The sequence below is a fragment of the Aythya marila genome (genome assembly GCF_965140915.1).
Source record: "Aythya marila genome assembly, chromosome: 1".
NCBI lineage: Eukaryota > Metazoa > Chordata > Aves > Anseriformes > Anatidae > Aythya > Aythya marila.
The window spans coordinates 183,031,677-183,054,940 of NC_139042.1; the positions used below are offsets into that span (position 1 = coordinate 183,031,677).

Here is a 23,264-nt window from a genome sequence, read left to right on the forward strand (position 1 = left end):
CTATGCTTTCCATTTACCCCTCACTCCTGTTGGTGCACAGTAGAACAAAATAATTTTTCCAGCCTCCACACACCACCTTCACAGGCCAACTGATGTTCAGATCTCAGCTGGTGACGTTGTGATCTCCATCAGTTTTATTTTGGTGGACAAGCAGTCAAGACTTTATGAGACAGCCGAGGTACCTCTGAACCTCAGCTACATGCATAGAGATCACAGACTCTTGCCTGTGAAGTGGGTGCGTAAATTGCATGGTCTGTGTCTGCAGAAAGCCAGAGGGAGCTGTGCAGGCTACTTAGAGCAATAGGGTCCTCCACATCTCAGCATGCCCCTCCTGAACTAAGACAAGAGGATGTTTACAGCTGGGATCCACCATATAACCAAAATCTGTTAGCAGGAAAAGTTGTGAGAAGATGAGCACTAAAGTGATGCAGGCGTGCATTTCAGTTTTCCATGCTCTGTTAAGAGCCATTTCATCCTTTACTCACCCATGCATGAATTTCATCAAATCTCTGTTGTGCATATGTTTTTAAAAGCAGAATGGGGCTTGCTGGTGTCAAAAAAAAAAAAAAAAAAAAAAAAAGAGGAAATTAAAAAGGCTAAAATGTGTCCCACCTACCTTTTTAACATTCCTTGTGCCTGTATAGGTGGAATTACATGGTGCATTTAGAGTCAAGTCCTCCTTTTTAGCTGGTCATAATATGGTGACTGTGTATTAAGGGGGTGTGGGGAGGGTGTTGGTGAGGTGGAGACCCCTGATTTAAATAGGCAGAGTTGTATGCATGTAATGGAGCAGATTCTGGATTTTGGTGCATAAATTGCACCAACTCTCACACTCACACATGCGTAAGTGGTCTCAGGAGCCTTACTGTAAAGCAGTCTCCCTTGTAACACATCACCTCGGCATACAGCTTTACGTGTCTTAAAGCTTACTTCTATAAAAAAAAAAAAAAGTTATTTCCATAGCTCCTGGCCACTTTCTGAAACTCACAAATTCTGCAGCTAGGGAGTAGTTTTACATCTGATTTTTTTATTTTATTTTATTTTTTTAAACCGTTTGCTTATTTTTGTAAGGCAGGTAAATTTAAAGTTAATATACAGCACCTCTAAAGCCAGAAATAACACAATGAAACTTTGTCCTTCAAAACTGCTCCAGGGGTCTGATCTAATAGACACCTTTCTGTTAACTTTATATGATGCAAATATAATCTGATATAGTTTTATTCAGCAAACACTTATATTTCTGCTTTATTTGTACTGTACAGATAGTGTTGTCATTTATTTCCTTGAAAGTAGTCACAGATATCAAATAGAGACCATTAGAAAATTTTGCAAGCTCTGGGCTTTTTATAACCAGACCTGAGAATATGTTCCTCTCCATTTTGAACACATGTGATTCACTTAACTCTGTGTATTTAGATATCCCATCTAAAGACTCAAATATAAAAATAAAAATAATGCTTCAGTACTCCAAAACCATGATAATGACATAAAATTAGTGACAGCTATAAGAAAAAATACATTAATATATATATAATAATATATGTATATAATAAAATATATATATAAAAGTATACTGAGTTCTCTTTCATATATTTTCGCATCTGAATCACATTTTCAATCTTCCTATATGTACATGAAAGCTTTCAATTACATATCCATTAAATTGTACTTCAAAACATATACTGAATCGCTCTGCAAATTTTTCCAATTGAATCAGCTATATTATTGGCTGGCATACTGTGATATCCTGGACAGCCTGATGGTTAGATAGAGAAATGCATATTTCCTTCCTCTTCTTTACACGAACATATGTAAAAGAAGTTCAGAAAGCATTAGAAAACACAAGATGAGGTGAAGACAGTGATTTCAAGGTCATTTTCAGAAAACAGTCTTATTTTCCCTTCTTTTATTTTTCTTATTTGGTGGGCCAGGCCTGTTGCATCTCATCGTGATGTTTGTACATGAATGAACAGAGCCTTTTGCTGCCCTTGCAGATGACACCATGCAGGCTGCAGCAGGTTTTGTGGTTCAGCTGAAGAAAGTTTATGCTCCATTAAACCACAGATAATGGGAAGTCTGACATTGGGAAGCAATTCTGAGTAATTATACACAGTTTACTTTCAAATTTCATTATCCAAAAGCAGTTCCTAATCACTTCTGTAGATACAGCTGCAGATACAAAAAAATCAGGAACTATAATGAAGCACCTGTTAGACTATCACACGCAAAAGTACCAAGCACAGCTGGGGCAGATTGATGAGAAACAGTAAATTCTAACGCAACTGGTAAGGATACTTAGGAAATAAAGTAGATTAATATTTACACAAAGTAGTAATTAAAGGACTTGATGGTCATGCCTGTTGTCCTTTACTAGCTAAAGGGCAGGAAAGTTCTGAATTACAAGATAATTGAATTTTTTGAGCAGTAATGAGGGTTGAAAGCACTTGCCTTGAGCATATTGGAACTATAAAAATATGCCTAATTTCTAGGCAGAAGTCATTAACTTGGTGTCAAGGTTGTAAATAAATCGTTCATTCAAGAGGGAAACTCAATACTGTGTGCATGATTATAAACAGATATTTATGACGCTGCAGCACTTAGTTTTACAGCTGTGTTTGCGAGTTCCTTTACGCTTCATCTGGGGAATCCTTCGCATACCACAGCCACAGCAGCCAGAAGCAGTTCCCAGCCCTCCAGGCCACAACTCAGCCTGCAGGACAGGGAAGGAAAGACAGCTGGGCAAAATGCCCAGCTCCCCTGCCAGGGGTCAGGACCTGCCACTTCACATTGCAGGGGCTGAGGTTCTCTATTCAGAGCTCCTGGTGTTTGTGGAGGCCTGGGGGCACCTGGGCCCACAGGACAACATGAGGTCACACCTCGCAGTGTCCCAGTAAGGAGAATCACTCCTGTTCCCACTCCTGAATGGGGCTGGAAAGAGGGTGCCTTGCCCTACACTCCTGGATGAATCCCCAGGGATGTCTACCACTGCCTGTGCTATGCTTAGGGATTGTCCCCTCCGCTTGCATGACTAGGGCAAAGCATGTGTTCTCAGACACTGCACTGACCCCATTGTCACTGGTGGTTACTAAAGATTTTTGTAGCTGTTGAATCTCAAAAGATGAGATTCAAAGTAAATTTTCAAATAAATAATTATTAACACGTATAAACTTTTTATTATTAATTATTATATATTATTATATTATATATTTATTATATATGTATATTATTATTATATTATAAATTATTAACAATTATAAACTACCTGTGTGAAGACCATGAAAAACACACAGACACAAAAACAATCCCTAAACAACCTAAGCTATTCCCTTTTTTTCCAACAGCCCTTTTACACGGTTTAGGCCTGTGCTATTACAAGGTTGCTGAGATGTCAAACCTCAGCTACTTGATAACTCGCCAGTTTAGCAGAGTTCAATAAGTTGGGGACAGCCTAAACCCTGTAGACTTTGGCATTTTGCCTGTGGCTACACATACTTCAAACCGCAGCCACCATGCCTTATGCAAGTGTATAAACGCCACAGCTGTAGTGATATAGCAAGAGTAGGGTTTCCAAAGCTGAAAGACCCTATGTAACAATGCTGCTGAAAGGTTTAAGGGGGTTCAAATACTCCAGTGCCCAGTCCAGCCAAAAAAAAATCATGTTAGAAAGAGAGGTGGAGTGGATCACTGATGAGATGAAATAAGAAGGCAGTTCAGGAAACAGGTAACATGTTAGCAGATTAAATTTGGTATCAGTGATGTGTCTTAGAGATTGAGACTTGGAATGCACAAGGACTTTATATTATTCTGAGATGCAAATCCAGTGCCTTAGTGTGCTGTTGTGATGTTTTATAAAATAGCTGTATGTCTGAAGAGAGTGTGCTATGTGATGGCCAGAAGACGACGTGACAAATGGACAAAAGAAAGGCTTGCAGCGTCACAAGGGTTCCCAGACACGTCCACAAAGAAGAGAAAATGTAACAAGGAGATGACACAGAAGAGATACCCAAGATCCTGAACCTCATGGGTGTTCACATATTTCTCAAGATGCAAATGATAAAATAGGAATTTCAAAACCTTGGAAAAATAAGTTTGTTTCTCTCTCACACACACACACAAATGCTCTTTTTTTTCACAAATTAGATTTTCCAAGACATAACTAACACTGAATATTTAATACAATTCAAGGAAAGAAATGATGTTTATACAGATAACAAGATCATTCAGACTTTCTACAGCTAACCCAAATAAAAATTTTGGAAGTGACATAAAACCTGCTACTTTGAAATGACCTGTAACCATTTGACATTAAAATGAACTTTTATTAAAGTACATATCATCTTCTCACTAGGGAGCTTCTAGCACTTTCATTTTTAACACTTGGTATGCTCACCATCAGTGGAGAGGCACAACTTTATGTGAGCCTTGGGTTACTCAGACCATAGACATATGATTTTTTATAATTGTATTTTTGCTGATCAAAAGGTGGAAAGCAGGAACAGGCCAAGGATTACTGATGAACAAAAGGAGAAATGCTGAGACAGAAGAGATGAAGTTAATACACTGAAACAGGTAAGATCACTGAAAATGGGAGAAAGAGTGAGTAAGGAATGATCTGAATCCCATGCTTTGGATGTGTTAACTGTTATCATTAACTTGAAAGACTGTGAACTTGAAAAATTAGGGTATTCATTCTTTCCTTCCTATCACCACCATGTTACAGGTAGCAAGTGATCACAACCATTCCTGTAGTTGTCAGCACATCATTCTCTCCTGCTGCTTCCTACGTTTCCTCCTTTAGAAATTGAGCTCATTGTTAAATTCACACCTAAGGCTCAAGGAGGCTGATGACTGGACCAAACACTTCACAGATCAGGTGCATATCACTACCTAGGTGAATGAAAGTATAATTAATTGAGTGTCTGGTTTGTACCATAAGGGATGCAGAGTAGATTCTTCTGATTCAATCATTATCCTTATTCAAAAGGTAAGTAACTCAACAGACATGGAATTAGCAAAGAAAAATAGAGGTCCTAATTGTGTTTTTGATGATGGTGTACCATCTGACACCTGCAAGTTAAATCTCTCTCTGAATATCAGTTCTCTCATCACAGGATGGCAATAGTTCTGTGCATGCCACTCCTGTCACTGTTATGAAACACAACAAAGTTATTGTTATAAAATTAGTGTTGTGTAGAAAATGTTAACACAAATTAGCAATTGGAACAGGAATATGGACTGGGTTCTGGACAGCATTGCTCCAGCATTGCTCCATGGGGAGCAGCTCCTTTATCCACTCTGTACCTAAAATACAGCATCACACATACACACGAGCACACATACATGTACATGGTATATTAACCTGCTTATCTCAGCAACCTACATGTATGTATAAAGCACACTTTCACAGACAGCAACAAAACAGTTGTATTACACCCTCAGGGGAGGCTGACGCTGATTTAGAAACTACATACAGAGGACTTCTTTTCCCCACTGATGTCACTCAGGTCCTTGAGATACTTCTTCACTTGCATTCTTTTTCACTTGGGGTAATTTTTTCACCAAAATACATCGTTGCCTCCTAGAAGATCTGCAACACTACCAAAAGCACCCCCTTCCTCTGATCTCACAAACATTGTGTAAAATACATAAATAAATAATGAAAAATTTTAAATATCACTGTTCTAAGTACGATGAAAGCATTAAGCAAAGTTTCTAGCAGCAGTTTCGTTTTTCTTAATACTCACACCTTCTAGGACACGTCTCATCCTCCTTGAAACAGCCAGATAAACTTATGGAGGGCATAAAGGTGCGCTGTTACCAACTGCAATTTTATGACTAATTTTAATTTTCAGTAGTAAGTGGGATGTGTGTGAAGTCTTTATTAAAACCTGTATTTCTTTTCCACATCCTTCACACCCCTCTTAGTTATGCTTTGAAGCCTTATCAGCATTCTTGTGGCACATTTTAATTGATATTTTTATGCCAAAAAAAATTCTCTCTGGAGTAACTCTAGATAATACCAACATTTACACTGTCCATGTCGGAGAACAGAATTTGTCAGCAGCACTGCAGAAGAAACCTGGATCTGCTTCCAGGATCCCCCAACATGTGAGCAGATCTGAAGAGCTGGTGTGGGTATTGGTAAGTGCAGTCTGCAGACTTTAACCACGGGGAGCAGCAGACGTCAAAGCCAGACTGAGCCTCCTCTTCCCCAACCCCTGCTCTCTGGCAGCACATCACTGGTAGAAGCAGATTGCCAGGAGATCTGCTCTGCAACTGCTGTAGCAACTGTCATCCAAGTTACTGGCTCCAGGAAACTTTATCGGAGGCTTTAACTTTTTTCTGGATCTCTAATAGGGAATGGAAAGGACTGTGAGAGGTCTGCACTTTCCTGGCCTTCCCAGCCCTGCTTCTCGTGTCTTTTTGTTTGTTTGTTTTGTTTTGTTTTTGTTTGTTTGTTTTGTTTTGTTTTGTTTTTGTTTGTTTGTTTTTTCCTGTCCAATCAAATAGAAAACATGGTTTTGCACACTGTGTTGTGCAGCTATTACAGAGGTGATATTAAGGGGTGGCTTTGAAATCATTACATGTATTTATGAGGTCTCTATCTGGCACCACGCAGTGGATGCATTTTAATTGTTGTCCCAGTCATTTATGAGCTCTGCACACCAGGTCTGCATTAGCCATGGACTTGAACACTTTCAGGCTACACATACTAATAAATAAATGAATAAATAAATAAATAAAACAGTGAGAACAGCATTAATATCAACCCTCTGGGCAAGAAGCAGGTGGGATCTGGGGGGGTTGTATGGGAGAAGGGACACCCCTTTTCCTCTTTAACTTGCCCTTCTACTGCCAGCTGGGCCTTATGGAAGGCCTAAGACTTGTCTGCTGAGACATCACCTCACAGAGAGATGCTATGGTGTAAGGGCACACTGCACCAGGAGCGCAAGAACCCTGACATCTTGTGTCTTCCTGCATATTTCTGCTTTCTCCTGCCACCCGAGGAGGAAGGGCTGGAGGCAGAGCAGAAGTCACAGGCAGGCTGGGGTGGGCCTGGTCTCCAGGTTCTGTAAATGCTGTTATATCAACGTCCCTGATCCTGGCAGTGTGCAGAGCTGGGAGATGGGACCTGAGGCACCATTGGGGTATTGCCCGCACTGGTAAGCAAATGCATGGCAGGTCACAACTAGTAACTCAGTGGTCCCTGTGGGTCCCTTCCAACCTTCAGTTGTCTAGCACCCATGACCTTTACACCAGCTTCAATGCTCTGCTGGTACAAGATACCTGGAAGCAGCCTGGGAGCTTCTCTCAGAGGAGCTTGCTGCAGCCAACATACACACACCATGATGACAGCACCCCATGCTGAAATGGTGCCAGCTTCTTCTGTGCACAGGCTCAGCACCTTCCTGGCTCCCAGCGCTGATGGATGTCATTGTGCAGCCAAGTACTGAGATGGACTGAAAGCATGCTTGATGAATTAGAGGCGTAATTTGTACCACCAGACACAATAAATTTTACTGCTGAAGGAATGATCTGATTTAGTGGTTATGGGAGATTTTTCTGTTTGGAAGATGGGCTTCTTTGTTCTCATTTCATTAAGATAAGAGGATAAGACCCCCACTGGTCGATAGGATCCGTACGTATAGGTGGGATAATGCTGTATGCTATATTGCACTCAAATTTTGAAGCCTGTGCTGGGTGTCAGTATTTCCAGGAGAAGGAAAATAATTTGAACCAAAAATGTTTACCTTTGGAGGTATTTGTGTCCAGTAAACAGGCCAGCAGGCCTTGATTATGATGACAACACTGGCCACTAGCCTTTAAAGAGATATTTGGTCCATCTTCCAAGCACATTGCCTTAGAGTGATCTGCTTATTCACACAAAGTCTGCACAACAGACTATTCTTCTTTATCTAGCAATGAATCAAGAAAAAAAAAAAAAAAAAAAAAAAAAAGCTTATCTGTAATTGACTCTGTCAAGAACACATTCATCATAATTAAGAAGTAGATTAGTAAATGTCCAGTCATATGAGACATATTTCCTTCTATCTCTCTCTTTTTTTTTTTTTTTCCTTTTAACAGTAGTTTATTGTCTTCTCTTTAAAATGGGAAAATATAGGTGTTTTTTTATGAATAGGCAAAGAGTCCCACCTTGGACAATAAATACAAGATAAGCAGCAAATCAAATTTATCTTCCCTGATTTGTAGCAAATTTTGATCACCCAGGCTTGGCAATTGACCTTGTGTTGGACTCTGGCTCGTTGTGTCTGTACCAAACACATTGCTGCCTGTGACGGAAGGAATGGTCTTCCAGAACAGAGGGCTCTGAAGCACCAGCACTGCCATGTGTGCTGCTCCTGGCCAGAGAAGAGGGTTTTGTTGGAGGGAACAAAGGAGAGACGTGATGCAAATGGCAGAGAGGGAGATGGGGGCAGTAGGAGGGAAGAGGCTGGGGGCCCTGCTGGGAGGCCAGGCTGCAACAGCCAGAGAGGAGATGCAGGGGCTGTGTGCAATGGTGGATTGCTTGAAAGGGAATCATGGCAAGAGAGGCAGGTGGGGGATTAGGGCAAACACACAGAGTAATCCAAACTTCTTTAAATCAGATGTTTGTGGAAAAACGTGGTTTGCTGCCAGCATCCAAGAGAGAGGTTGAACTGGATGATGTCAAGAGGTGACTCACAATTTGTATTCTTTAGCATACAGTTTGCAACTGTGTCGCTTTACACCAGTGTATGATCAAAAGGTTTTCTTAACTACTTCTGGGTATTGCGGCAAGAAATATAGACAAAACCAGATACCAGCATATGGGATCCCAACAGAGAATTTATTTATGATATCATATATAAAATATGACCCAAATAGGATTGGAATTTTTGAAATCAATATTTTTCTAATTTAAATCTTATTTAAATTGTTATTAGAATATAAGATTCTGCAGCTTCTAGACAAAAACTCACATATAGGAATTTAGGATCAAAGGCTTTAGACTAATTAAAAAAAGAGAAATACAGAAGAGAGCCCAGTTAAAAGAACTGGCAAGAAAAAAAAATCAGAATCGATGATAAATGCACAAAGTAGATCAAGAAGGCAATAAGAAATACACTGCTGTTAGATCAGGGCTTTGAATTAACTTGAGTAGGTGGAGCCAGGAAGCAGCAAGGATAAAATGAACCATGTGTCCTGGAATAATTAGATAATTCTCTGACACAACCCACACAATTTTGGCTGGTTCGGGCCTGTTTCATAGCTGGTCCCTGTGTTGCAGCATGGTCCTCCATCCCTCTCCCTCACTCTGGGATGAGTTTCTGTGCAACCACAAGCAGATGTTCTCCAGACTGAAACTCAGAACAGAGAAACAAGCTGCATCGGAAGGTTTAAATAGCTCATGGGGTCATATGGAACATGCCCGGAGCTGGCGATGCTTTGGAGACTCTTTAAGAGCAGGCAATTGAACCCAAAGTAGGACGGAGATGAGGTTTTATAGATCTGAATGTACCTCAGCCAACACTCTTAAAATATGTCAGCACATCCATGGGGAAAAAGACAGGGGGAACACATTTGTGTGATTATTTCTCTACGTGTTGTACTCCTAAAATCATACACATCTGCCAGTCGAGATGATTGATTCTGCTTTTCACTTAGAGCTCTTGTCAGTCAACAAGAGCTATTCTACTAATTTACAACTTGTGTCAAATCCAAGCCTGTATAGAGCTGCCAATTTCACTCGGTTTGTTTGCAGTGCAGGTGTTTCACTCAGAGGGAAGCAGCAATACACCGTGATCAAAGAGGGCTTGAAAGGCCAGAATGCCAGCGAGCCTCAGTGGCTTTTAACGTGACAGTCTACGCCAGCAAGTAGCAATTATTGAATTAGGAGTTGATAGGACTCGCACTGAAGCTAAGAGGAGTGGACTCATACTGCTCTAATGAATAGCGATGCTGGATCTAGGTCTAGCTAGCTAATGCTGCTGAAGCATCAGGCAACATAAATAAAACTTGTGGGAAAAGTTACGGTCTATGAGCATCAGGAATCTGTGCCCCCTCTGCTTTCTGGGGGTGACATCCATGCAGATACCAAGCTTCCTCTGCCGCGCCTGGACCCCCGCCGGCAGCCCTGGCAGAAGCTTCGGACCCCGGAGTAAGAAGCATCGCCGTCGGGGGGCTCCGGGCAGCCTCCGAGGGGCTCCGGGCAGCACCCCACGGCCTGACCCCAGTGCGGAGCACTTGCGGGGCGTTTGCGGAGCGCAGCGCAGCCCCAGCTCTCCCGGCCCGCCCCGACCCGCCCCGGCCCCCCCAGGCGGCCAATGCGCGGCCGGGGGAGGCCGAGCCGGGGCCGGGCGGGGGGAAAGAAGCCACCAAAGGCAACTTTCTCACCTTGCCGGGAATAAAGCTCTGCCCATGCTTCCCCAGCCCACCGCCCGTCCATCGCGGGAGCGCCCTCCGACGGCCGGGGCTCCCCCCGCGGGGGGCAGAGCCGAGTAGGGGGCTGCCACTCGCCGCCGTCCCCTCGGTCCCTGCAGCCCGGAGCGGAGAGGAGAGGGGCGGAGAGGGGCGGAGAAGGGCTGGCTCGATGCTCCGGCCATGGGGCGCGTTGCCCCCCTCGGACGGTGCCTGCTCCGGGCGGCGCTGCTGCTCACCCTCTGCTCCGGCGCCGCCGGCGGCACCTGGACGTGAGTAGCGGGGCTCGAGAGGGGGCCCCGCGGCCACGCGTGTCCGCGGGGCCCTCGTGGCTAACCGGGGTGTTTGTGGGGTTGATCCCGCAGGTGGCTGGGCATCGCCGCCTCCGGCGGTCCGGAGAAAATGGGGTGCCCCAGCCCGCCGCTGAGCCCTCGGCAGCAGGAGCTGTGCAGGGAGAAGCCGGAGCTGGTGCCAGCCATCCGGGAGGGAGCGAGCCTCGGCCTCCGCGAGTGCCGCAGCCAGTTCCGACACGAGCGCTGGGACTGCCGCCCCCCGCCCGCAGCCTTCGGGCAGCAGCTCAGCAGCGGTGAGTGGCCCCCGTCTCCCCCCCATGTGTCCCCCTTGCATCCCGCAAGGCGACCCCGACCCATCCCGGAGACACCCACGCGGGACTCTATCTGCTGTTGTCCATCCCAAGGTGTCGCGACCTGTCGCGATGGGTTTTTGCCCATGGCTCCCCGGGGTTGACGGTGCCTTTGGGTAAATCTACCTAGCTGTGTTGAAACGCCGTTCTTCTTGGACTGGCGGCTGGGGTTGTGCCCTTGTGTGTGTCACGGTTGCTAAATGGCAGTGACACACACACGCACGGCATTTTGAAAAGGTCCCTCGGTTGCAGGTAAAAATCTGCTGGTGGCACCAGACGTACCAGGAGTTACCTTAAATCCCACCATGTACACTCTGCTAGACGGCACTGCTCGACACCACGAGCCTGAAGCTGCTTTCATTGCATGAGCTGATAAGGAAAATACTGAAATTCATGCAGAAACGGGGATGTTCTGTTCATATCGAGTGGTAGGATCAGAGGCTGTGGACTTCAAGTTACTTTTGAGCGCTCTGCTCGCTGATTTCAGCATAGCTTCATCAAATATTGCAGTGCCCCTTTATTTATTTATTTATTTATTTTTGCCATCTCCACTTTATATTACAGCAGTGGGGAAAAAAAATCATATAAACATAAAATAAGCTATAAAAAGTGATGCATGTTCCAAAAAAGGGAAAAAAAAAAAAAATTCAAAGATTTTTACTCTCCTATATGTAGCCGTACACACTGCGTTAATCCCAGCCATTGGGAAGAATTGTTCCTGAAGACCCACAGCTAAGTGACACTGCTATGCCACAAAGCCTCACTGGAGTATCCTGGGAAGATTTTATGATGGTACCAGTAGCACAGACTGACACGAACAGGAGAAAAGAACAAGAACTTTCTTGTCAGTGAGCAGGAGCTTTGGAGACTGGAAATACCAGGTTGTTTTTACAATGGTGAAATTTTAGCTGCAGTTAATGCAGAGGCATTGATTTTAGGTTTGCTTAGAAAGTGAGTTGTGCTCTTTGCCACACTATGCCAGAAGTTGCAGAGAGGCTTGAGGCCCAGATAGGTACACCCATGATTCTTTGGGATTTAACAGGAACAGATGAAGGTTTTTATACTGTAAACTTTGTCATGTCCAGATTATCGTAGGCAAAGCACATGGCCAAAATATTCTTGTGCCATCCTGATTTCTGCCTGGTTTAAGAATCTGGGGGCTGTTTGCAACATTGTGAATTACTACAACCTCAACATTTACTAAATTTAACATGAAATACATTTTGGCCCTGTACCAAAGTACCCCAGGATCATGGTGGCTTCAAGATCCTCCTTCAAGATCTGAACTAATTTCTTCATCAAATTAATATGAGCAGTCAAAAGCAGAGTGGGAGTGAAGGTTTGGGTGGGTTTTTGTTTGTTTTGTTTTGATTTGATTTGATTAAAATTTAATTGGCTCAAAAGTTTCTGTGTCAAATAAAGTTCCCAACCAGATTTAGAAAGCAGTTACCAGAAATTGCATAGTACTGGCAGCCAGAAACAGCAAAATTAATAGCATGGTCACATGAATAGTCCCTGAAGTCTTTTTTCAGATGTGAATATCTACAGCTTTAAACAAGTTAACAATGCAGACCAAGCCGTGACGACTTTAAACTCATAACCTTTCCCTTTTAATAATACTCTGGCTAGTAAAATCCATTTCTCCAACTTGGCCAGGAAGGTGATCTGAGGCGGCTGTGAGGCAACATGTCCCTGTGTTGCTTTGCAGGCACGAAGGAGACGGCGTTCATACATGCGGTGACGGCGGCGGGCCTGGTGCACGCCGTGACACGGTCCTGCAGCGCGGGCAACGTGACCGAGTGCTCCTGCGACACCAGCCTGCAGAGCGGCGGCTCAGCCAGCGAGGGCTGGCATTGGGGCGGCTGCTCAGATGACATCCACTACGGGATGTCATTCAGCAGGAGGTTCCTGGATGTGCCCATGAGGAACATAACGGGCAAGAGTGGGAGCGGGCTGGCGGCAATGAACCGGCACAACAACGAGGCTGGGAGGCAGGTACGTGTCGCCACGCGGGCATGGGAGCCATCACTTGCTTGGTATTGGTCATAAAATAGCATTGGCCGAACACGGCCAGTCGTTGACCACAGGCACAAGTGGCAAGAACCACATTGACACCTCCAAAGCAGACACATAAGAACCCAGAATCAAAGGTGGTTTTGACTGAGTAACTAAACTCCACAGGCTAAAATAAAATCCACAAAGTCTGAGTTAGATCCAGTGTGCTGATCAGGGTAATTGCAAATAGGTGGTTGATATTCCATAGCAAACTTTAGTGAGTCTTCTTCTCATAATAATAATTGAATATTTTTTCTCCTTATTCTCTATAATATCCTGTCATAATCACAACCTGCATTTTTAATTCTCCCTAATGGTGAATGAGCAGACACATTGGACACCAGGCATCAGCACCCAGTTGGGATCCACAGTTTGGGTCCTCATCTGAGAATAGAAGTCTAGAATCATTCAAAGAGGAAATCAAGATTTAACCTTTTCTTTTAAAAGATGGGATGGAAATGACACTCCCAGGTTAAAGTAGCCCACTGGTTAGGGCACTCGTCATAGAAGTGAGAGGAGGCAGGCTTCAGACAGCTTTTCTTCTGCCCAAGAGACTTCAAAGCCTCAGCTACAGAGGGAACACTCCTGCCATCAAACATTGGGCATGTGTGTGTGATGCTGGGTCCTTCTGTGCTGGTCTGCAGAGGAATAAATGGGGCAGAGAGAGAAAACATAGGGGATGTGAGTCCATAATCTGGTGGCTGAGGCTTACATCTGCAATGGCAGAGACTGGGGTTCTGGTTCTTCCTCTAAAATTAGTTTCTCTGCTTTACCTTGGAGTTTTTAACATTGTACTTGTTTCATGGTTCTCTCTGGCCCTGCAGTTCTTTAAAAGTGTTCAGCTTGGTGACAGAGATATAACTAAAAGCAAGAAATGGTGACTGTCTGTTTTTGGGCACACATCTTGATCATACTTGCTGGACTCCTATGTAAATGTCATTTAAGAAAAAAAAGCATGGGTGGTTTTTACTGAAAACATCTATCAACCATAATCTGGGAATAGCCACAGTAAGCCACCATATCCAAGGGAGAGCCTTAGATACCATTGCAACCTGTTTTAAAGTAAATCTGCTTTTACATTTTATGAGGTAATATATATTATTTAATTTATTTATATTAATGGGAAAACAAGATCATTAAGAGACCAGCCCTTCTCAGACCTGAAGGCCTTCTATGAAGACAGGCTGATGGAGCTGGGGTTGTTCAGCCTGGAGAAGAGAAGGCTTCAGGGAGATCTTACAGCGGCCTTCCAGTGCCTAAAGGGGTCCTGCAGGAAAGCTGGGGAGGGACTCTTTGTCAGGGGGTGTAGTGATAGGGCAAGGGGGAATGGCCTTAAACTAAAAGAGGGTAGGTTTGGATTAGATTTTAGGAAGAAATTATTTACTCAGAGGGTGGTGAGGCATTGGCACTGGCTGCCCAGAGAAGCTGTGGATGCCCCATCCCTGGAGGTGCTCAAGGCCAGGCTGGATGGGGCTTTGAGCAACCTGGTCTGGTGGGATGTGTCCCTGCCCATGGCAGGGGGATTGGAACTGGGTGATCTTTAAGGTCCCTTCCAACCCAAGCCATTCTGTGACTCTATGAAATAAACTTTAAAACTGAGTATATGCTGAGAACAGTTACTTTGGGTTTAATTAGATGCCTGTCAGCTAAATCGTCTCTAAGGAACAGTGGTTGGTATTGTGTAGTAGGGGACGTTAATAATAGGAACAAGAGATTATGTGGTTATTTCCTTATGGAAAGAGCAGAGTTTTTAATCACATTTGTAGAGAAGAGGTAGCTAAGAGAGGAGAGAATAATGTCCATAAAATAATCTCTCTTCAAGTTCATGTTTTTTTTTAATATACGATGCATTTTTATTTTAATAGTCATTTTTATCATTAGGAAGTGGATGACAAGTCACAATGACATTTCAGCCCAGTCCTGCCAATCTGCATTTCATATGCACTGAGACTTCATTCGTATCACTCAATCCAGAGACTGATGAAAAACACTGAATTCCTGGAAATAAGTCAAACTAAACTATGAGACTGTGCCATTTTCTTAGATCAGTGTGACAGTGGAGATGTGGGGAAGCAGTGTGAAGCATCTTCAGAGAAAAAGAGATGTTTTTTCTGAGTTTAGGTGGCAGTGACACAGGTCTTTTTGAACCCTGTTGTCTCTTCTGCCTCTAGTTTTAGGTTAGCAGCAGCAATTTGCTGTCATCTTGCCTTCAGTGACAACATTTGCTTCTGTTCTCCTGCACCATCTTGTGCTCAGGACTCATTCCTGCACGGGCTGGGCTACAGCTGACTCCCGCAGGTGTGCCCGCCCCACTGCCCGAGATCATGCTCTGTGGACCCTACCAAGGAACTGTTCGTCTTTAATAAACAGGACACTTCCATCCCCCTAGCCTAAGAGAAACTTCTCTTTTGGGATTGATAACTTTAAAGTTGGATCAGCTCCCTGGTTTCATCCACTGTAGCCTGACAGTGTCCTTCAGGCCCAGAGGACCCTGTAGGATTTCAGGCTTTTCACAATACTGAGCTCTGCAACAAAGCTCTCAGAGTACACTGTTTTGGGCTCAGTTGGTGCATACGATGCATATTCTCATTCCTTTTCCATTACACTTTCCTTATTATTTTTTTTTTTTATTTTTTATTTTTAAAAACACCCACTGCAAGTCTGAAGGATCTTAGCTCCAGTCATTTTCTAGCAATGGTGTATTTACTGTTCATTATCTTGGATGAAAATATGCAGAGTATTTAGTCAGCTTCTGTGCATGAGTATTTTGTAACTTAATAGCAAACTGTAGGATAACGCAAATATTTTGACCATCTTACAGAGTGAAAGAGAATGTTTATTGCTGGTGCTTGGGATTTCCGACAGCGATATCACAGAAGTAAAGTTTAGCAGAACTCTTGATTTTTGTAGTTTCAAAATCCTTGACTATGTGATGTTGGAAAATGTTGACCTTCATGTTTTGGGGCTTACAGGAAGGATGTTTTGCAATATATTTTGGTACTTTATGACCTTCTGTAATAAATACTATCATGTTCCTGGTTCTGTGTCTTGCAAGAGCAGTCTTCCAGGGACGATACTTCCGTATTTGTTTGGAGTAACTCATGGAACTGGTATGAAGAGAATTCTCTTGTTCTTTCCCTATTTTCATACTAAATGCTATTTTATACTTCTACATCTCACAGTTAACTCTAAGGTAAACCAATTCTAAATGAGTACCGATGCTTTGACTGAGTTGTGCACTGCTTCTGGTACTAACCTGAAGCTCAGAAGATCCAGATTGCATTCCTTATTCTGCCAGGAGATGAATGGTCATCATCTTTTGGCATCGTAATACTCAGGGTACTTAGATGTGGATATGTGAGCCATCTTATATAAAAGGACAGGTGAGTCAGGCACTAGGGGTTGAGTATTATTCTAGTAGTATCCTTCCACTCACGGAAGAGTTTCTGTTCAGCTACACACCAGTGGAAATGTATTTGATCTTCAGCACTTGTATTCCCACATGCAAAAGATTGGCTCACCAGAAGGTTTAGTTTTATAGGTACTTGTGGGTTGGCACCAGACCCACTAACAGCCTGCAACTGTTCTTAAGTGTTGTACCTCCATTAGGACATGTGCTCATCTTCATGAAGTTCCTGCTCTCTTCTACCAGTGGCTTCAATTAGTCTATGTGATGGCAAGTGTAGGCTTTAACTGCAAAACAAGTAGTGGCAGCTCCTGTCTCACAGCTGAGAACAGTGCCTGCAAACAGAGAGCTTCATTTGGAGTTATTCAGTGGGGATTGGCATTAAGGGGTATACAGACTACTATTCCACTAACACGGTCCCGAGCTGAAGACAAATCTGTGTTTTCTTCCCATACGCCTGTTGTAGCCGCACCTTCCCACCCCACGCTGCTCCCCCTGTTAATTATATCAGAACAGTGAAAGGAAGTCTGTTAAAAATGATCTTTCTTTCAGATTAATTTTTAACACAGGTCAATGCTGACCACTGTGTCCAGTTCATCACTTAACCATACACTCTTGTGCCAGCATCATCACAGCCAGGGACAGTGAGCGGCAACCAAGGCAAGAGGAACCACTGCTGGTGGGCTCATGGCTGAACCTGATACTTGTAGACCTGTCTCAGTTCAACACTGACCATTATCACAACCAAAAGTCATTTTATTTTCATGACCATCCTAAGAAAACTGGAAAACTGTCCCAGCCCGCACTGACAGACACATCTATCCACTGTGTGTGATTAGCAATGTTCCTCCTAACTTCTCTATGAAGTTTTGCTGTTTAGGGAAACTCCTGTCACAGTATCTCATGAATAACTGAAAAGATTCACCATGTGAATCTAAAGGTGTGGAACCAAGCACTTATTGGGGAGCCAGTTTAGAAGTCATGCTCCCAGTGTCTCTGTGCACCACTGAGGCACCAGTGTGTGTTGCAACCACTTCCTAGCAGAAGGCTGCACTGGCTCTGTAGGCACTGTCCTAGGTTTGTTTCCAAGAACACAGCAAGAGAAGATTGCTGGTCCCTAAATTTTGCCAGATGTTCAACTTGGGAGTTTGTTTATTACAGTTCATGGGACAGACTGAGATCCAGGGCTCTCTTCTGTGATCAGCCAAAGCAAGATGTCAGCTCCCAGTGCTGTCAGCGGAGATGACCCACATATGTCCAACTAGAAAATTTGCTTATCCTTGCAGCTGGGAAGCAATAGCCTGGGGTCATGCACATCTGTGATGACACCATCAATTGTTTTAAAGTGGATTGCATCAAAACTTGCAAGGAGCCAGAGACACACAAAACAGGAATGCAGATGTTTCCAACTACTGTGGATGCTCCCAGTGACTCTACAATGCAACCACATTTGTAGTACTTGCACTGGTCCAATCTTCCATACACTGCTACTATATGCTGTATTTTTATATTTTGACATTAACCTGACATTCCAACATCATTTTCCACTCCTGTTTAGAAACTACTTCCTTTTAGCTTTCATTATTTTATCCTCAGAAAAAGACTTCTGAGTGTCACCTGCTGGGCTACTTGCCCACATGGAAGTAACTCACTCATAGTACCTAGCAGACATGTCCAGTGCTTCCCCAGACAATTTCTGGATCATTCTGCCTCATCCAGGTTTTACTGTGCCTTATTCTATGAGACCTGAAAGTACTATTTTTTTTCTTTTTCTTTTTTTTTTTTTTTGCCACAAACCAAACTGTGTGTTTTTCCCCTGTTGTTTCTTCCCTATTTAACACCTTGTCATACCACAGAGAAGGCAAGGGTTGTATCTGAATCTCTGTAAGACTCATAGCACAACATGGTTTCAAGTTACTTTGAGTCTTTAATAACTTGCCATGATAGAAATAAATAATCATTATAAAATTGAAAATACTATTAAATCCCTTCTGTTTGTAAATTATATGTAATATTTGTGTTTCAATATTGTGTTTCTCTTTTCCTTGATACTTTTTAGGTTATATGTATTCTAACAAAGGTTTTCTGTCTTTGGATGTCAAATTCCCATCTGCCTCAGTCACTGTTATGCCTTAATGATGCATATTCTGACTACCCAGTGATTTCCTTATTGATAGATTCTGAAGATATGAGCACAAAGTCAGGTCTGTCTCTTAAACAGAAACTAGCCTGTGAAGGAGAGGAGATAAGTATCTGCAAAAATTGCTGCTAGTTGATTTGCCACTGAAAGAGTATGTGTGTGCTTTGGGGTGAGGATCTGCTTGTTGCACTGGTCTTCCTTTTCACAGGATAGGGAAAAGTCTCCAGTCTCAAAAACAGTCCACAGCACCTGGAAATATCTCCTGCATCGGTGCATTACTTCACCAGATTTCTTTGCAAGAGCTCATGGCTGTTTTAGGTCAGGGTATACACCTGCTGTTTCTTACTAATGGTTCTTTGAATGCCTCACTTGTTTAGCTTTCATAGTAACCTCTACCAATAAGTAAGTCCTATTCATTCACCAAAGATGTGACTCCAAGCAAACACTTTGGTCATGTGTATTTTTAATAATGTTTGTAGAGTTACATGCAAATACCTACATGGGGTTGTGTCAATATCTCTTGGGCAGAACGCTCTGGGAGGCCTCAATTCCCACTGAAATCCATGGACTTAACCATGTTGGACTCGTCCCAAACTTCAGTGACCACATTTACCTTGATAAAAAAATAAAAAATAAATAATCTTGGCTTAACATGTGGAGCAGAAATAGCTTCTTTGATCTGTTCCATGTCTTGACTTGCTCCAAAACTTGGATGTGCTGCCTGAGCTACAAATAAGCCAGCAGAGCCTTGAGTTTATTTCTGGTCATGGGTAACAGCAGAGGGTCAGGAGGCCTCTGTAGACTTGCATGGCTCTGTTCTTACTGCAGGATTGGGACTCAGGAACAGGCACTAATTAAACTTATTTTTCTAGGAAAACTAGAGGAGGGTTTTAGATTTCTTTTTTTCCTCTTTCCTAAAACAGTTTGAGGAAGGCAGATTGATGATGGTTAAAATCCGTGGAGGCTGTGGAGGAAGTAAATGCTTAGGATGAATTTTAATAAATAGCATCAAAAGTTTTTTTATTTTCTCCCCTCTGTGGGAAATACCAGTTCTTTCACAGAGGAATAATTTGAATATGCATTGGCTTTGCTGCATGAAAAGTTTGAAGAAAAACTAAAATTCACTCCTTCTGCTAAATTTCCCAATGGCCTTTATTCTGTAAATGAAATGTGGGGTAGAAAGTTAATAAAACAGCATACAGTAACATGGACTCTGCACACCACTAACCAACAGCCCTTATGAGTCTGTGGATGGCCACAAAGGCTACAGTTAATGGAAAGGTAAAACAAAACAAAACAAAATTACGATACCTTCTCCTTTGCTATATCTTGCTTGTGATTTTTTTTTTTTTTTTTTTTCCTAACTGGAATGTGGAATGTGTTACAAATCTAATTGTATAATTTTATATTATGACTATTAGCTATTCCGGAAGGGAGTATTATATTGATTGTCTGCTGACTGACTGAACCATTATGTTATATAGTCTGATTTTTGGGTGGTCCTTTGTGGAGCCAGAATCTGGACCCAATGACCTTTGTGGGTCCCTTCCAACTCAGGATATTCTTATTCTATGATTATAGTGCCAGATAAAGGAAACTACTGGTTGTTTACAGATTCCAGTTCTTTGAGATTTGCTTTCATATAAACTGTGCCAAAATTCTTGTGTGTTGCAAAAGCTGAATGCAGGCTGCAGATTCCCACTGTCAGCTGGACATTCATTGTACAGTCCAGTGCTTGCATCCATCAGGGCATAGTCGTGTAGCCTAAGGGCATTTAAACACTGGAAACCCATGACAGTACCAGTGTACCTAAATTAAAGGAACAGGGATGGAGACTGTAAGAAGCATGGAGGTGATTCAGCTGCAGACGTGATCTGAATCTACCACTGCAGAGCTATAAGGACACCTTACATGGCCTTTCCCTGCAGCTCAGAGACGTGGGCATCTGCCTGCTCTCCCAGCATGAGTCTATTCTTGGGCACCTCAGTGGCTTTGACTGCTGATCCATGCTGGTCACACAGGCACTCCTGAGCAACCTCAAGCCATTCCTGTCACCTCAGCTACAGACTGTGTTGGGACTGTTTAGAGGTCTTGGTGGTAGCCCAAAGGCACCCTTAGAAGATGTCATGGATAAGCACAGTACATTATTTCCATCTTAGGAACAGCGCTGTTACCTGTCTTTTCCCTGCTTCCACTCCCATTATTCAGTGAACAGAGTGAAAAAAGAACACATTGTTTTGGGTATTTAGGATACTTCAGAAAGAAAATATGGCCAGAAATAAAAGCTTTAATTATTCTGATTACCTATTGCTCAGTTATGACAAGCAGCATAGTGCACATGCAGAGCACTTCTGGAGATCGATCTTTTGAGCACTGACACAGGTTGCTCAGAGAGGCTGTGGAGTCTCCCTCCTTGAAGATCCTCAGAAGCCACATAGACACAATCAAGCAAGCTGCTTCCAGTGTCCCTGGTTGAACAGGGGTTTGGACCAGATGGCCTCCAGAGGTCCCTGCTGGCCTCAGACACCTGTGATCAGGCTTCTCATACTGGAGGTTCAGAGGTGGAAACCTAATTCATAAAACGTATCTTTCCATGGCCTGTCTTCCCAATCAGTGCAATTGCAATGGCAGCAGTAGTATTAAATACTTAGAGATATCTGGATTACTGATATTAACCCATGTTCCTAATGAGAGAAAGACCACATCCAAATGTTGTTCTCCATTTGCTTTCAGGCTGTAGCAAAGCTGATGTCAGTGGACTGCCGCTGTCATGGTGTTTCTGGGTCTTGCGCTGTGAAGACGTGCTGGAAAACCATGTCCTCCTTTGAGAAGATTGGCCGTTTTTTAAAGGATAAGTATGAAAACAGCATACAGATATCAGACAGACTAAAAAAAAAGTTACGCCGGAAAGAGAAAAGCCAGCGAAAAATACCGATCCAGAAGGAAGACCTGCTGTATGTGAACAAATCGCCCAATTACTGTGTAGAAGATCAAAAGCTGGGAATCCCTGGGACTCAGGGGAGGGAATGCAACCGCACATCGGAGGGGCCTGATGGCTGCAACCTGCTGTGCTGTGGGCGTGGGTACAACACCCACGTGGTCAGGCACGTGGAAAGGTGTGACTGCAAGTTCATCTGGTGCTGCTACGTGCGCTGCCGGCGGTGTGAGACCATGACTGACGTACATACCTGCAAATAAGGTTAAGCATGGAAAACAGAGCCAGATCACCCTGCACTGTGTTGTACACAGAACTGCCGCTCAAGCAGCAATTGCTGTTACCATGTGGGATTACAGGGGATCAGCCTCAGGGGGAATGGGCGCTGCCAAACCAGGGGCAGTCCAAATGTTTGGTGTACTCAGCAACTGAGTGAAGAGCAGCCTGCACACAGGGACAGCAAAAACATCAAGGAAGGACTCCTGATGGCACATCTGAACTTCACATTAGAGTTAAAATCTTTCTAAGTTTTGAATAGCTACAACATGAAGCTCAATGTGGTCGGTAGGTACATGGAGAAAACTCAAGGTTGTTAGCTGGAGAATGCAGGGCTAAGAGGCTTGTAAGACACATCAGATAGATCCACTGGACAATTCATTTCTGCAGGCCTTACAAAAAAAGAGCCAAAACCACAGCTACAGGTTACAGAAAATGTTCAGCTGATCACCATGAAGCATTTCTTTTGTGACTGTTCAAAAAGCTGTTTGCATCATATACAGCAAAGCATCTGGTACCCAGGAATGTGTGCCTGCAGAGGTGGGCACTGGTGGGATGGGAGAGGATGGTCCCTTGGCCTGAAATGATCTTAGAGGTCTTTTCCAACCTGAATGATTCTGTGAAATGGGCTGTGTCCGGAGCAGAGGGGCTAGAGCACAGGTTGGTGAACATGAATGGTGTGCCAAATAGCAACCTCAGGTTTTTGTGTAAGCTGTCTTTCAAATGCAAAAAGGACAGGTCTGAGGAGGGACTGAAACAGCTTGGTATCTGAAGGAAATATAGCCTCTCACGGGTATTTCCTCAGCACCTGAATGCACAGTTTGTGAGTCAAACCAGTCATCACCCCACTGCTGGACTGACTGCATGTATTAACCTGCCACGTTCAACCATCTTGCTGGTGGTTCACCACCATTTTCAGTTAACCATACAAGATTCAGCCCAAATAAATCTGTCAGAAAATGAAAGATTTTAAGAACATTGATTGCTTTCTCTTATAAGAGCTAGAACTTTTCATTAATGTCCTAGGTAAGTTCAATGCACAATGTAATTTAAGGATTGGCTCACACCACTAAAATATTTACTGTTATTGATAACATCTTCCATATGTTGGCTTAATTTTATTTTACATCTGTGAAAGGTTGTTTATTTTTATGCAATGATATACTTTCTGGTTTAAGAAAAAAAAAAAAAAAAACATTGTGTGAAAGGATTTCTGTTGTTTAAATGTGCAAAGACCTATTTTTGATAAGACAAGAAAGTTTATATTTTGTAAATATTTAAATTATGCAAGTTATGTAAAAGGTTTCCAAAACAAATGTGATAAGATTACAGCATTTGACATTTGCTGATTAGATATTTCTTACTATTGTAATAGTTTTTAATTGATTTTTATTTGCATGTGCAGGGGGAA

General features: G+C 43.0%; 1 protein-coding gene across 1 annotated transcript; it reads left to right on the forward strand.

The window, feature by feature from the left end:
* Positions 1-10,517: 10,517 nt before the first annotated feature.
* Positions 10,518-22,884, forward strand: WNT16 (Wnt family member 16). Its single transcript, XM_082751584.1, has 4 exons — positions 10,518-10,670; positions 10,764-10,984; positions 12,750-13,036; positions 21,376-22,884. Exons 1-4 carry the CDS (start codon positions 10,582-10,584, stop codon positions 21,838-21,840), a joined length of 1,062 nt encoding a protein of 353 aa, XP_082607710.1. The 5' UTR covers positions 10,518-10,581; the 3' UTR covers positions 21,841-22,884.
* Positions 22,885-23,264: the final 380 nt, after the last annotated feature.

Bases quoted from the DNA above. Each gene is read 5' to 3' on its own strand.
- WNT16 (XM_082751584.1), top strand. From the start codon at position 10,582: ATGGGGCGCGTTGCCCCCCTCGGACGGTGCCTGCTCCGGGCGGCGCTG. The intron at 10,671-10,763 runs GTGAGTAGCGGG...TTGATCCCGCAG, and splicing joins GCCGCCGGCGGCACCTGGAC to GTGGCTGGGCATCGCCGCCT. The intron at 10,985-12,749 runs GTGAGTGGCCCC...GTTGCTTTGCAG, and splicing joins CGGGCAGCAGCTCAGCAGCG to GCACGAAGGAGACGGCGTTC.